Source organism: Sphaeramia orbicularis, chromosome 10 (genome assembly GCF_902148855.1).
Source record: "Sphaeramia orbicularis chromosome 10, fSphaOr1.1, whole genome shotgun sequence".
NCBI classification, from domain to species: Eukaryota; Metazoa; Chordata; class Actinopteri; order Kurtiformes; family Apogonidae; genus Sphaeramia; species Sphaeramia orbicularis.
In genome coordinates, this window is record NC_043966.1 from 29,592,661 (window position 1) to 29,608,577 (window position 15,917).

Here is a 15,917-nt window from a genome sequence, read left to right on the forward strand (position 1 = left end):
TATTAATAGTATTCAGATTTCAGAGTAATTAAAGGAGTTTATTTAGTGTCATTTAAGATGATTGTGATCCAGAACGTGGGGCCTACATCCTCAGTACGACACAGGAAACAGTGGAGGAAGCAGCTCCAGTGGGCTGCCCTCTTTGTCCTGATGGTCTTCATTTATGGCTCACATGCACCACTCATCACACTCACCAAGATAAACGGTGAAGTCCCATTCAACCCCTCTTCATGTGTGGTGATGATCGAGTTAGCCAAACTCGTTATATCCTTGGCGACTCTAATCCTGACTGGGGGTATAGCTGCCTTACATGCTTTTCCACCACTAGTCCTTGTGGCTCCCTACGCAGTTCCTGCCATTCTCTATGCACTTAATAACAACTTAGTTGTAGTCATGCAGACCTACATGGATCCAAGCTCATACCAAGTCCTCAGCAACCTGAAAATTGCCTCCACTGCGCTGCTGTACTCCTTCTGCCTGGGCAAGAGGCTCCGGCTGGGTCAGTGGTTTGCTCTTGGGCTCCTCATGGTGGCAGGAGTCTGTCACAGCTATAGTAGCCTGGATGTTGGAGACCTTGAGAGGAAGGCCGAGGCTGATGAACGTCCCAGGCTTCATATCACAGCTTGGGGGCTTTTCCTTGTGCTGGTGTACTGCTGTGTTTCAGGCCTGGCTGCAGTTTATACAGAGATGGTGCTGAAGAGCCAGAGGCTGCCCCTCAGCCTGCAGAACCTCTACCTCTATGTGTTTGGCGTGGTCATTAACGGGCTGTCCTCATTCTCTGCTGCGACCAGTGAAAAGAGCTTCCTGGAGGGGTACTCGGGAGTGGTTTGGGCCATTATAGCGGGACAGGCAGCTAACGGACTCCTGATGTCTGTGGTGCTTAAGCATGGGAGTGGAATCACCAGACTGTTTGTCATTTCCTGCTCCATGCTGGTTAATGCCCTGTTGTCATGGGCCATGTTGGGGCTGCAGCTCACTCCTTTTTTCCTCCTTCCTGTTTCTATGATTGGGCTGGCAGCTTACCTTTACTACAGATAGAACCACATGCTCTATTTTAACCCAAAACCATCATGATTGCTCTTTATCAAAAATGCTTAGTTTTTCAGATGCAGTTTTACATGCAACTTCTTTGCCTTTTAACTTGCAGCCTTTCTTCTGTTTGGAAACTTGACTGATTTTTCACCCAGGCACATTTGTTTTATAACCACAGGACAAATAAATTAGTCAGATGATGGAAAAATGTAAGAATTTTCATCATATTTAAGGTTTAATTTAACTGATGTTTATGTTGTAAGTAAATTCACATTATAGTGTGAGTCTTGACATTTCAGAAGAGAGCTGCTGTATTCATCTTGTTGATTTGGTTTTTGTATCCCATCCTCTGCCAAAAACAGTCTCAAAGATAAAATACAAATGGTGTGTTAATATGATAATAAACTGTGAAACCCTGCTTTGCCTTCATGATTTACAGATTCCCATTGATCCATTCATTTGAGTCATTATTGAGTTAATGGTTCAGCTTTACGATCACTCCTCACAGCTAGAGCGTCCTTTAACTCTCCCAGAGCTGTAAAAGGGGAAGGGAAAAAAAAACATGTTATGGGAAGAAATATCTCTAAGCACTCTGGTTCTGTTGTACTTCAGAGGTTACGTTATATCTCTAAACTAACAGTCAGCCTGGAAGACGTTTAGATGCGTCCACTGACCTTTACAGAGTTGTTTGTTGTCAGCCTGCAGCTGCTGGTTCTGAGCAGACAAGTAAACGGCATCCTGCACAGCCTCCAGCAGCACACTCCTGTATCTGCTTTCCGACACTTTCCTCTGCTCCTCACTCACCTCACGAAACACTCTGAACACCTAGACAGCAGCAAAACATATCACAAACACCAACAAATGCATTACTTCTCATTTGCTTTTCATTTTTGTTTACACAGTGGTACAGTGTGTAACTTGATGCATCCATCACTGTTTATTCTCCAGATGGTACATTCTATAAAATTCTCTGTTTTAAACTGCACCTATTAAGCAAACATGCATTTTCATGTAGAAAACCTTGCTTTCTAACCAGCCAAGATACAGTCAGATCTATAAGTACTTGGACAGTAGCACAAATATTGGTATTTTACCTTGACACCGCCACAGTTGATCTAAAAGGAATCAATCAAGATGTGATTAAAGTGTGGACTTTAAGCTTTAATTCAAGAAGTTCCAACAAACATTGACAATTTAAGGAATTGCAACCATTTTAATATAAATGCATTTTCAGAGCCTTAGAAGTAATTGTAAACTGCTTGACAAGCAGTTTCATGTCCAGATGTGTCCTGTTCTCTGGTTATTTTATGACAAAGCAGATAAAATGTTTGGAGTTGATTCAGAATGTTGAATTCACATTCGGTAGCTGTTCACTGGAATCCTCAATATGAGATCCAAAGAGGGGTCAATGCAAGTGAAGGAGACTGTATTCAATAAATAAAACAAAAATAATTCTATCAAACAGAAGATCAAAAATGAGTAGCCAAATCAACAACTTTGTACCTTCTTAAAAATTAATCCACTGGTGAGCTCAGCAACAACAAAAGGCTTGGAAGACCATGGAAGACAACTAAACAGCATCCTTTATTTTACAACATCCAGCCAAGTCCAGAACACACATGAGGGTGTAGGTGTGTCATTATCAAAGTTCACAATCAAGATGTCTTCATAAAAGTAAATACACAGATTTAACAACATGGTGCAAACCAACAACAGCGGGAAGGACAGATTAGAATCAGGCAGAAAACATATGTATTTTAGAAAAAATAAATAAATAAAAAACTGCCTGAATCAGATTATCTGGATAGAATAAACCAAGATGAAATTGCTCCAGAATGATGGTAATAGAAAAGTTTGATGAGGGTAAAAGTGTTTCATGATCATGCTATGTGTCCAACATGGAGGGGGTGGAGTTATGGCATGAACATCTATGGCGGTCAGGGGTGTTTACTGATGATGTGATGATGATAAAAGGAACAGGATGAAATAAACGGGCCTGCCAGACAGTGATTTGTTTGGCAGATGGATAATGACCCAAAAAATACTGCAAAAGCAACACAAGAACTTCTGAAGCTAAAAAAAAATCTAGATGATCTTCAGTGGTCCAATCAGTCACCTCGACCCAAGAAAGCACTTTTCCAGTTGCTGAAGAATAAACTGAAGGAAGAAAGACCCTCAAAAAACCAACAATCTTAGTTTGTCCAATTACTTTTGGGCCTCTGAAAAGGGAGGGATGGTTGCAATTCCTTAATGGTTATTGCAACATTTTATTAACACTTGTTTGCTTCCTTTCAGATCCACTATGGTGACAGAGAAAATGACAAAATTTATGTCATTGTCCAAATACTTATGGACTCATAGACTGTATTTAACATCTTTAGTTGTGTTCAGACATCAGAGACTGGCTTTTATAGTTCCTTCTAACTGAACCCGGGTAAGCTGGTCTCCAATACTCTGCACCTCATTACAGGAATGATCTGCACAAGTCTGAACTGAGAAACATCTTTTAAACCAAGACTTTAAAGCTTCTGTTTTCAGTGAAACTTGGCAGGTACTTTAACTAAGAATGCAATATTCGCATGAGCATGGGAGTAGTTGTTATAGAGAGTGAATAAGTTATATTTAAGTAACTTATTTAAATGTATATTTATAATTATGTCATCCCCGTGTCTCATACAGATGAGAACTTGGACTCACTGAGGCATCATTATTGAAAGACAGTCAGGAAGGTAACAAAGAAAGAAAGAGACTTATTGACAAAAGGTGAAATTTAAAAAAAAATTAAATCTGTGGGTAATTGTGAAAATAAGACATATAAAATGTGACATGATTATTCGGATCAATGAACATCGAGCTCAAGCCGTCCCACCTGGAGACTGTCTTCCCTCAGACAGTGCAGCTCGGCCTGGTGTCTGTGGTATTGATCGTGCAGGTCTCTCTCCGCCTGCTGGGCCTCAGCGCGCAGGGCTTCTATCTGCAGCACCAGGACCTGCCTCTCTTTGGTCAGCACCAGCAGCTCTCTCTGGGGGCCCTCTGTCTAGCGCGAGAATGGATGAAACCATCAAAAATGCAGGGAAATAACAGAATTAAGTTGCAAATGCGATGCTTCCCACTACCCACAAAAAAAAAAAAAAAAAAATCTAGCCTTGCATTAATTTCCACTGACTCAGCATCCTCAGCTAAGATAGATCACAAACTGAATAATGTTAAACAACAGTGTATCTCATTATCTTACCGGTAGCTGTTCTTGTGCCAATTCTCTCTCCATCTTTTCCACCTCCTCCTGAATTAATCTCCCATGATCCTCCTGTAGTTGCCTCCTCCGCTCTTGTGCTTTGTTGTATTCCAGCTGAGACTGATCATTAAATTGGCAAAATAAATGGCTTACTGTGGGTAGCCCTCCCCTGCGCACATAAATCTTATTTATATGTTCAGTAGAGTATTCATACAAACTCGTAAACACATTTCAGAACCAAATATGCAGGTGTGCATTATTTAGCTTAACACTGCAGGAGGTAGATGAATTAAATTACTTGTTGACTAATATCAGCTTTATCTGTAGCGGCGCCGTGTTTCACTGTCTCATCTCTGAGAGCGTCCCTCAGTTGCTGGATTCGTCCTACCCGTTCCTGGATTGTCCTCATGTCTCCTTTACCGTCTGCAGTTTGTCAAACAGAAGACACGGGTCACGGCTGCCCTTCTACAGAGGAGTTGACCTATTTAGGATCACACACTACATTACCTGTGATGTGTTCTTCCATCTCTTTCCTCAGCTGCTCCTGTAAATGTTTCACTGTGTCTGGTATCTCCATTTGCTCACTATTATTTTCCAACTGATAATCCTGCCAAAACAATACAAAACATGTTTTACTATGTTGGTAAGACACACTTTTTGCTGTATAATTGTGATCATTTTAAGCCAAACCTTTGTTTTAATTTTCATCTTGTTGGACTCTTCTCGCCTCTTCTCCCATGACTGATTTTTCACAACCTGTTGGAGAGATCACACAGTGCAACTCACGAAAAAGAAAAAATAACACAACATGTAATGAATCTTTTCACTGACTAAAGTACCTGTAGGTCTTGAATCAACTCTGCGAGCTTGTAGGTGTTGTGAATTTCATTCTCCCCCTCTGACATCATCTTGGTTCTCAGGGCCATGATTTTTTCTCGAATCTCTTGTTCAGTTGCTTGTGGACGCCAGCGAACAACTGTCAGCTTTGTTACTAAACTTCTCACTTTCTGGGCCAAAACTAAAGCAGATGGGGTCTCATTGTCTAGAAAACCTGGGGGAAACAAAGCAGAGTTCGGTTTACTCCGACTTAACCCATAAAGACCCAGTGCTACTACTGTGGCAGTTCCCAAATACATTTTTCTCTATATTGAACCTTTCTTAAGTGATTTATTACTTATTTATCGTAATATTATGCTCTGTATTTTGCATTTTTCAGTGTAAATCTTGTATTTTTCCATATTTAATTCACTGGTCATGTAGATGTTCATTAAAGCTTAGAGTACAGTCAAAGGATATTATATCAGAAACAGAGAAAACTGAAGAAATAGGGATTTTTTTCAGTAAAATATATCATTAACTGAACATAAAACAAGTGTTTCCATCCACTGTTATTGATCCAACTCCATGGGTTTTACTGGTGAATCAGTGTTGTAGAAGATGAGGGTGTTTCTATATTCACTACAGAACTGATGACCATGAAAAGATGAAAAACTGCATTTTACACCAATTATTTCAATGTGTTGATATATTTAGTGGTTCAGAAGTTCTTAAACATTTTAGATCAGTAGATGGTTTGGTTGCCAGTGGCTGCTTGGGTCTTTATGGGTTATCTGAAATTGAACTTGCAGAGAATCATGTACCTTGAGGATGGATACAGTAGATGAGGACGGTCCTGCTATTTCCTGTCAAAGTATCTTTTAACAGGAAAGGGAGGAGTTTGTCATCGGTTGTGGCTTCACAAGGGATTTGATCCAAAATCTTCACCAGTGGGCTGACTCTGGAAAACATACAGCTATTACCACTGAGCACATTATGCACTATTAACAACTGATGGATTCAGGAGAGATGGTACCAGGCTTTTTTTTTTTTTTTTTGACAGCATTCATCAACAACCTCCAAAATCAGATTATCAATTATATTGTATGCAGATGTACAGTATATTTTCTTATGCATGTCCTGAATAGGTGTTGTGTGTGGTTCAACATGTTTTTTGAGAGACACATGCATGTTCTGGTTGTTTAAATTAAACTGTGTAATTTAAGCATGTGAAGGTTTATTTTGACCAAACACACAGCAAAAAAACACACAGCACAAGTCATGTGTTGTGTTGTATAAATGTGAGATGGGGGTGGGATTTAATAAGTTTTCTTCTTCCCACTCCTTTTTGAGCAGTACATATTGAATTTATTTTGTTATTACTAGTGTACATGGCAATTGTTATTTTGTCTTGATCATCTTTATTAATGTATTTGCTCTGATATTAGTTCCTTGTACACAAAAAATGTTTACATTTTTCCTCTGCTCAAAATAAATAAATGAATGAATGAAAAAAACCCTCTTTTGTTTAAAATCATTGCCTCCTGGTGCTTTTTAAGGCTAAAAACTCAAAAAAGACTGTTCTAGGTAACTTGCAAATGCCCATGTTCCTGTGACTTTAATAAAAGAAGCCTCAAATTATCACAACTTTCACCACAATTTTTTGAAAAAGCTGCTGCAAAATCAGGCATTTTAGGCCGCAAATATCAAAAACATCCTGCAAAATCCTGGAGGGACTGATTAATAACGTACTGCATGTATTTGGATGAAAGTGATGTTGTTCTCCATTGCATTTGTATATATAAGTTATTTATTACAAAAAATGTTTGTTATAACTGTGTAACAGCACAACAGGAAAGAGAAAAACTAAGGATCAGGCTCTCAGGTTGGGTGACCCTATGCTCTCATTGGCTGGTGTTCTGTGACGCTCCACTCTGATTGGCTGACGTTCTGTGATGCTGAACTGTCATTGGCTGATGTTCTGTGATGCTGCCCTCTGATTGGTTGGCGTTCTGTGACGCTGCGCTCTGATTGGCTGGCGTTCTGTGATGCTCCGCTCTGATTGGCTGACATTCTGTGACGCTCCGCTCTCATTGGTTGACGTTCTGTGACGCTGCGCTCTCATTGACTGGCGTTCTGTGATGCTGCGCTCTCATTGGCTGGCGTTCTGTGACGCTCCGCTCTGATTGGCTGACGTTCTTTGACGCGCCGCTCTCATTGGCTGACGTTCTGTGACGCTCCGCTCTGATTGGCTGACGTTCTGTGACGCTCCGCTCTCATTGGCTGGCGTTCTGTGACGCTGCGCTCTCATTGGCTGGCGTTCTGTGACGCTCTGCTCTGATTGGCTGACGTTCTGTGATGCTGAACTCTCATTGGCTGGTGTTCTGTGATGCTCCACTGTCATTGGCTGACGTTCTGTGACGCTGCGCTCTGATTGGTTGATGTTCTGTGACGCTGCACTCTCATTGGCTGACGTTCTGTGACACTGCACACTGACTGGTTGATCTTCTGTAATGCTGCGCTCTCATTGGCTGACGTTCCGTGACGCTGCGCTCTGATTGGCTGACGTTCGGTGACACTCTGCTCTGATTGGCTGATTGGCTGACATTCTGTGATGCTGTGCTCTCATTGGCTGGCGTTCTGTGATGGTGCCCTCTCATTGGCTGATGTTCTGTGATGCTGTGCTCTCATTGGTTGATATTCTGTGATGCTGCGCTCTCATTGGCTGGCGTTCTGTGACGCTGCACTCTGATGGGTTGTTGTTCCGTGACAGTGTGCTCTCATTGGCTGGCATTCCGTGACACTGCGTTCTCATTGGTTGACATTCTGTGACACTGTGCTCTCTAATTTGCTGACGTTCTGTGAAGCTCCACTCACATTGGCTTACGTTCTGTGATGCTGCGCTCTGATTGGTTAATGTTCTGTGATGCTGCTCTCTCATTGGTTGGTGTTCTGTGACGCTGCGCTCTCACTGGCTTATGTTCTGTGATGCTCCACTCTCATTGGCTGACGTTCTGTCACGCTCCGCTCTGATTGGCTGGTGTTCTGTGACGCTTCGCTCTCATTGGCTGCTCAAAACAAACAAATGAATGAATGAAAAAAAGCCTGTTTTGTTTAAAATCATGGCTTCCTGGTGCTTTTTAAGGCTAAAAACTCAAAAAAGACTGTTCTAGGTCATTTGCAAATGCCCATGTTCCTGTGACTTTAATAAAAGAAGCCTCAAATCATCGCAACTTTCACCGCAATTTTTGGGAAAAGCTGCCGCAAAATCAGGCATTTTAAGTCACAATAATGAAAAAAAAATCCTGCGAAATCCTGGAGGGACTGCTTAATATTCATCGAACTGTCACCTGTGGCAATGAGAGTAGATTTTGGTTGAAATACATGTAGCATTGTCACATTCCACTTCTGTTTACAAGAGGTTTAGAGAACATGTCAATTCGTAGGTTAAAAACTCTTTAGGCCATAATCGAATGCAATGACGCATTAAAAACGATGACAAACAGTTTGGTGGTTCAACACTGATACAAGTCAGTCTGTAACACAAAACCAATTCATACCTCAGCACTAACACACAACAAAACAATGACTCAAACATTATAGTCCAAGGGTTTTTTAGAGAGAAGACAGTCATTTGGAGTGTTATCTAATGGAATGTCCTGCACATTTGCTGGAATTAAATCCTATTGAAATGCTGTGGAATGAACTGAATTGCAAGGCCAGAAAAAGTACATCCAAAACAACTTTGACAAATTTTACAAGAGACATAACAATGTATTTAAAGTCATTTTTTGGAGAAACTAACTGTAAAAGTAACTGCAAAGGGAGGATTTTTGATGAAAAACCTTAACTGTTTTTTAAATTTTGATACTAACATGTTTACATTTACCCATTCATTTGCATATTCAATATTTATCTTCATACCATTAAATCACCTGGTTTGTTGCACATAAACAATAAAAACATGCATATGTCACCAAAAAACAATAAAACCAGGTGTTTCTAAACTTTTGACAGTGACGTATAAGCGCTGGATGACTTTACCACCAGTCCTTTACTGTCACAAATAGGTGACCACACACACAGAATTGTGCTTTTGCTCTCAGCTTAAATTAGTACATCATTTTTAGTTGGTCTGGCCTGTGTAATGGATAGCTCGCTGTAAAACTGACCCTCTGAGGTCGGTCCTGCTGGCTCCTCCTGCCAGGATGAACAGCTGCAGTCTGCTGCGGCAAACTTCAGACTCCTCCTCCTCTGGATGGAGTTTCCACTCCACGGATACTGAGAACAGGAAACTACATCTGTGGAGAAATATACACCGTGAACATGAGAATCGCCACACAGCGGGTATTAATTCATTCAGAAATTATGTGATGAACAACATGACCAACACTGGAGGAGACAATACAATTACTGATGCACCAACACTTAACCTCATTGTAATCAGCTATTGTAATGAATCAGTTAATTCAGTTAATGGGTTACCTGGCTGCAGTTAATGTGACCTACCTGCTGGAAATAGAGCCTGGACTGGCCTTCAGTGTCTGTCTGTGTGTTTCATACACAGCATAGGCTTCTTCTGTTGAGCTCACACACACCTCGCTTATACCTCCTGTTAGTCTGAGGAAAATACTGAGATATTTTAATTCACCACATCTCAATAAAACCTCTCCTGACAGGTGTAAGTGTTGCCCTGATCATTCATCAGTGTATGTTTTGTCATTTATCTGTGTGACATGATCATCCACACTGACCTTCCAAGAACTGGGTGACTGACTGGTTTTAGGCTTTGTCTGTTGGGGTTCAGGATGTCGACAGCGCTGCCGTCTGGATAAAACTAACAGGAAAAAGAATCAGAGCTCATTCTGGACCAGATTAATATGTGTGCAACACTTTTGTATGCAGTCAGACGGAGGCACAAACCTGTAGAAGTGACACAGAAATGAATGACTCTTCTTTCAGTTGTGATGACATGCGGTTAAACAGATTTGTCAAAATCTAAAACACAGTGGAGGATTATTTTAACAGTGAGTGAACGTAGCGCAGAAGTTTTCAGTTTTATGTGCTGTTGTGTTTCAGTCTTTACCTGTTTGATGACACTGTGGTCGATCAGAGAAGTCACGGTCTCTGTGGATGCTCCACATATCAGCACTGCTCCATTAAAACCTTTGAGTATGGACTCCATAAGAGGCTGCAGGAGGTCTGAGTGAATCCCCTGCACATTTACAGGCAGATGTTTAGGTTCCAGACAGGATGGGCATCTTGATAACTTTGTGAAGTTGAATAATTGCGCCAGTTTAAGTCAATTAGTAGTGACTTTATAGTTATCCCTTGCACTCCATCAAAACCAAATATTAACAGGGGTACCAGGTACAACAAACCCCGCCCCTTGCACATATTGTAGCTTATTTTGGTATCGGTCCAGCTGATGTCAGCATATCAACTGCTTCTATGTATGTGCCAGGTTTGAAGTAAACTGAAACATTTATAGTCATTTGAAATTTCACCCATAAGTAAATGGGGGAGAAAAAAGATTTTAAAAAATTCATAAAAAATGTAAACTTTAACCACCTTTTCCCAAAATGTATTGACATCTATTCTGGGTCACTGGCAATTTATAAACCCAGTTTGGTATGAATTCAACCAATAGTTTTGCTGCTTAAGTGTTAACAAACAAACAAAATAAACCGAACTAAAAACAATACCCCTTGCCTCTACTTCAGGGGGTGGGGTAATAAAGCATGACCAACCAAGGAAATAGACCACAAATACACCATTTCATTCTTTTTGAAACACTTATTCAAACATAACATATGCAGAACAAGGACAGAAACAGTAAAAGATCAGCTCCAACTCTCTCTAAAGTAAAACATGACTATCCTCCAACCCCCACCCAAATAAAAATGAGTTTTGACTTTGCTTAGCCCTTTGACAGATGGATTAATTGGTTATTCATGTGTATCCATATTCTCCAGAAGTCATAGTTTATGTAGGTGCTAATTACAACAGTCATTTTAGTAAGAAGGTCCTCTTTACCTGTATGTTGTCAACAGTAACAACTTGGTCAAATGGGAAGGACTTCACTGCCTGATGAAAACAAATAAAACAAAACAAAACAAAAACCTGGGGGTTTGCAGAAAAATAAACAACAGCATATTGAGTGTGTGAAGGGTCATGTTTTACCTCATCCTTTCCTGATGTGAAGTCCACTCCATGTCCATCTTCAGCTATAACTACACAGCTTTTATCCTCTAAAAACAGACATTTATTCACTCATTCAGCAACAGAAACAAAAGTAGATGAACAGCGTTGATGTTTTTGGATATCTTTACCTGGCAGTGTTGTAAGTACAACCCCCACTCTTACTGATTCTTCACACATCTGTAAAAACACAGATTGGTCAGTAACACAGCTTGATTTCTGTTTTAATACTTTATATTGGTATATTTATTATTAAAAAAAAAAAAAAAAAGAAGTACTTACAGGTGAATTCATGTTTCCAATAGCTGTCCAGTGCTCCTGTCTACCATAGACACTGGTTCATCTGGATTTCATTACACTGAGATGAATTATTAATGAGCCAGAATCTACTTTCACTGATCCAAGTGATCAGGATCCAGTTACTGAGATGGACAGAGGTCAGAGCAGGAATGAATTAAAACCCCTTTTCTTTAACTGTATAAAATTGCCACTGTATGAGTTCTAAGAACAAATGAGTTCACACGTCAGACTTCTTTGTTCATTCTTTGTATTTATACTTTTGTGTCAGACACCATTCATTTCTATTCATGAGCTCACCCCAGTGATCACTGAGTGGGATAGATGTAGCATCCAGAGGCACCTTCAGCCCCCGGAGGCGATGTGTATAGTGGAAAATTGAGAATCAGTTCTTGCTGACATGAAGTTAGATGAGGGCAGGGGTGAGAGTCGGGGGCGTACGGAGAGTCTGGAGGGAGGTGAGGCTGCCGTCTGTGAGGCCAGGAGATTTCAGGTGAAGCGATGAAAGAGGGGAATAAAGTGGCACGTTCAGCACCTCCATCTGAGAGATGGACTCCCAGACAGATCCAGATGAGTCAGTCACTTGTCAGGCAGGACCGTTTGAGCCCGGTAACCCACGAATGTAGCAACAAGAGAAAGTGAAAGAGCAAAAGATTTCATCGAAGAGAAAGGTCCACGCTGACATGCCCTCAAGCAAAGGGGTTATGATTTTAGAAGCCCACAGACTCAGAAAACCTCACCATCAGGGATAAAAACATGAATTGATTTTAAAGTTTTCAAAACAAGGGTGAAACAAGGACTTAGAGTGAGACATGTGTATTAGCGCTGTTAAAATTAATGCGTTAACGTGGATTAATCCATCATCATAATTAATCTGATTAAAAATTTTAACGCAATTAACCCATCTGCAGCACAGAATGACTCTGAACGTCTCTGCCAACACATCTCTGGCAGTTTGTCCAAGTAGAGTTACCGTTACGCATGCACAAATGGTCAGTTGATCTGGTAGTGACAGGCAGCAGAACCAACCCATAAAGATGGAAGACGCTAAACAGTACGTTGGCCGTCTGGATGGAAATATGAGGACAAAGAAACCAAGACGGAACATAAAGTATTATGCACACTCTGCAGGAAGGAGTGTTCGTTTCACTGAAGTACTTCCAGCTTAAAATACTACATTAATACAAAGCATGTTAGTCTGGGATTCTGCTAGCACTTCAGCTAACACGTCACCCAGCTTGTGACAAACATGTTAAGTGCAAATATATTTTCTTGTTTCTTGAGTCTGTTTGCTCATGCAAAATGAAATGCGATTAATATAGATTAAAAATGAATGATATTTAATCTTGATTAATTGAAATTAATCCACAGCAACCCTGTGATTAATCTGATTAAAAATTTTAATCGTCTGACAGCACTAGTAAAATGTAATCTAATCGAATATTATCCTCCTGTTCTGTTTCCATTGTTCTTAGTTTTAATGCTTGGCTGTGCATGTTTGTTAATTGCTAGCCTTCAAACTTGTTTGTTTTAATTTCAGTCAAATTGGAAAAACTTTCTATATTCCAAACAGCTAGGAAACCCACATACATCACATTAGTTGAAATTTTATTGTCTTAAGTTTTTATTAAATTTTCACAAAAATGTATAAACAGACAAATACAGTGACAAAATATACAGTCTGACCAGCTGCCTGGAATTCATGCAGTACAGTATGGTGTCGTTCCAGTCAGATAGTAAAAGCATCACTTACACTTTTTCCAGTTTTTGACGAAAGTGTCTTCTTTGGTTCTCAGTATATCAACTTGTACAAAACACAAATATTCTTGAACAATTTCCAGCCACTGATCTGGCTTTGGTGTGTTCATGCTAAGCCAATTCCGAGTAACAGCTTTTCTTTTTACTTCACATAATAGTTTTTTACCTATCACAACATCAACAATGTTCCTAAGATACATTACAAAGCAGATATTTGGAATTTTGTGGCCGAATTTGATTTTAATAGTCGCATTATGGTCTTATTTTGTACACTTCCAGAAAATGTGTGAATGGCTGACCTCCATAGTCCCACATAACCTCCAATAGTGTTGTGTAGTGAACATCCATCCATCCATCCATCCATCCATCCATCCACTTTCTGCAAAAGTCAGTTGCATGTTATTTTGAAGAAAAATGTTGAAATTTATATTCCTTGTCAAATAAATAAAATAAAATAGAATATTACACTTCAGGTAACTCTGGATGCACTAAAACCTTCCTCAGTTTTTAGAGCGCTTTCTCAGTCCACACAGCAAAGGTTAAATCCATGGTTTTGTAAAGCCCATCTAAAGTGTGTGGGTGGTGAATAAACCCTGGACTTGTGTGAATGAGTTGAGATTTAAAAGAAATGATCACTCCAGATGCTGTATTCGCAAACACTGTAAGAATCCCCTCACACAGCTCCAATCCTTTCCATATGTTAAAAATTTCTCGCACGGAGTCATGGCTTATGAGTGATTGAGGAAATAGGAAATCCTCAGAACAGCTCTCAGAGGAAGGAATAAAACCATTATGTGTGGCTGATCTCGACTCATTCTTCTAAAAGATGACTGACTGAGACAAAAGGAAGAAATAAAACCCGTTCTTATGGATAATGGGCATAGAATGGACAGTACAGTCAATAGGAGCAGTCAGTGAATTTAGTCTTTATCAAAACATGATGTAATTAACTATTAAGTACTGAACCTCCCAGTTAAATATATTATAGGCCATACTTTAAAGGTGCTATATGTAGTGTTTGAAATATAAAAAGAAATCAACATCTTTAACCAAAGTGTCAGAAAGTGATTAGGTGGGATGAGAACCATTAAGAAACAACACCAGACACAGCTTTAGATTTAAAGAACGGAGTTTGATGCTGAAATCACAGGTTCTTCAACATGGGTGAGTTTGATTCTGAGGCTTATAAAGGTACAAAGTTATTACCTCACCCTCTGAAGGGGAGGCAATGGGTATTGTTCTTTCTTTCTCTCTTTCTTAACACTCTAGCAGCAAAACTATGGGTTGAATTCATACCAAATTTGCTTTACAGATTGCCAGTGACCCAGAATAGATGTTATTATATTTTGGGAACAGTAGGTCAAAGTTTCAATTTTTTATGAATTTTCTACATCTTCTTTTCCCCATTAATAATGGGCGAAAGTTAACATATCTGTAGCAGCAAAACTATTGGTTGAATTTATACCAGACTGAGTTTATAGACTGCCAGTGATCCAGAATAGACATAGTTACATTTTGGGAAAAGTAGGTAAAAGTTCAAATTTTTTGTGAATTTTTTTCAATCTTATCTCATAATGGCGAAATTTCAAATGTCTATAAAAACATCAACTTTGTCTAAATTTACTTCAAACTTGGCACATATATAGAGGCAATTGATTTGCTGACATCAGCACACACATAGATATGATGACATCAGATGGATCAATGCCAAAATAAGTTACAATATGTGTGAGGGGCAGGGTTTGTTGTGCTGGCACCACTTGTTATGTAATGGATTATCTTTGCTATGTTCAGCGTTGATCCACGGTTCAGACTAAACTGTGACAGCTCTGACCTTGTTTGGACAATTCCAAACAGATCTTTTTCTATTCTAGGGATTGACATAATTGTGTAGTGGTCCTTGGAGAAGTCGGTATACTCTCCATTTTTGCCCTTTTTTTTTCTTTTTAAAGTAGTCCAGAAAAACGCCATTTTAGAAACAGACTACTCTATTTAGTTTACCCAAAAATCTGTCAGTAGTATTTGCTCACTATTATCAAATGATCTTGACTTGATCAGGAGCAGTTTGTAGGTATTACTGGTCACACAAGCAGCTGCATGAATGTAAATGTATTCAACATGAGACAAACACAGGATGATGTAGCCTTTCAAAACGTTAGCCTTTCATAACTTTAGCCTACTCACATAGTTTAACTATTGGCGATAAAATCTCTTTTCTAAATGTGCAGTCATATGACCAGTAGTTTAAAACAGTGACTCATTCTGAAACCACCTTAAAACTTACCTCAGAATTATGTATTCCATGAAAGTAGGTTCTCTCAATATGTGTCACTCATTTGAAAGACGTTTATTCTGCTTTTCTTGTTTGCATTTTCAATTATTGCGCATCTTTCAAGGAGACAAGCAGTGACCTGTCAATCAACTCGGATGGCTCTAGCACCTGAGGGATCCAATCAGGTTCCAGAGGTGGCCAGCGCTAAGCAGAGCCCTGGCTCTGGCACTAAATTAGCAATATTTTCATCGGCATGACCCGCCCTACTCTGCCTCTGATTCATGTTATTTATTATATTTTGTTATT

General features: G+C 39.7%; 2 protein-coding genes across 2 annotated transcripts; one reads left to right on the forward strand and one right to left on the reverse strand.

The window, feature by feature from the left end:
* The first annotated feature begins 27 nt into the window (after positions 1–27).
* Positions 28–1,450, forward strand: LOC115426775 (probable UDP-sugar transporter protein SLC35A4). The gene has a single exon (XM_030144998.1). The coding sequence runs from the start codon at positions 58–60 to the stop codon at positions 1,036–1,038; it is 981 nt and encodes a 326-aa protein (XP_030000858.1). The 5' UTR covers positions 28–57; the 3' UTR covers positions 1,039–1,450.
* On the reverse strand, positions 1,118–10,065 carry LOC115426774 (kinesin-like protein KIF3A). Its single transcript, XM_030144997.1, has 13 exons — positions 10,007–10,065; positions 9,838–9,920; positions 9,593–9,703; positions 9,256–9,384; positions 5,908–6,044; positions 5,107–5,318; positions 4,958–5,023; positions 4,775–4,874; positions 4,566–4,690; positions 4,268–4,387; positions 3,902–4,069; positions 1,707–1,857; positions 1,118–1,567 (listed from the first exon to the last, which is right to left on the reverse strand). The coding sequence occupies exons 1-13, from the start codon at positions 10,055–10,057 to the stop codon at positions 1,500–1,502; spliced, it is 1,521 nt and encodes a 506-aa protein (XP_030000857.1). The 5' UTR covers positions 10,058–10,065; the 3' UTR covers positions 1,118–1,499.
* Between the last annotated feature and the right edge of the window lie 5,852 nt (positions 10,066–15,917).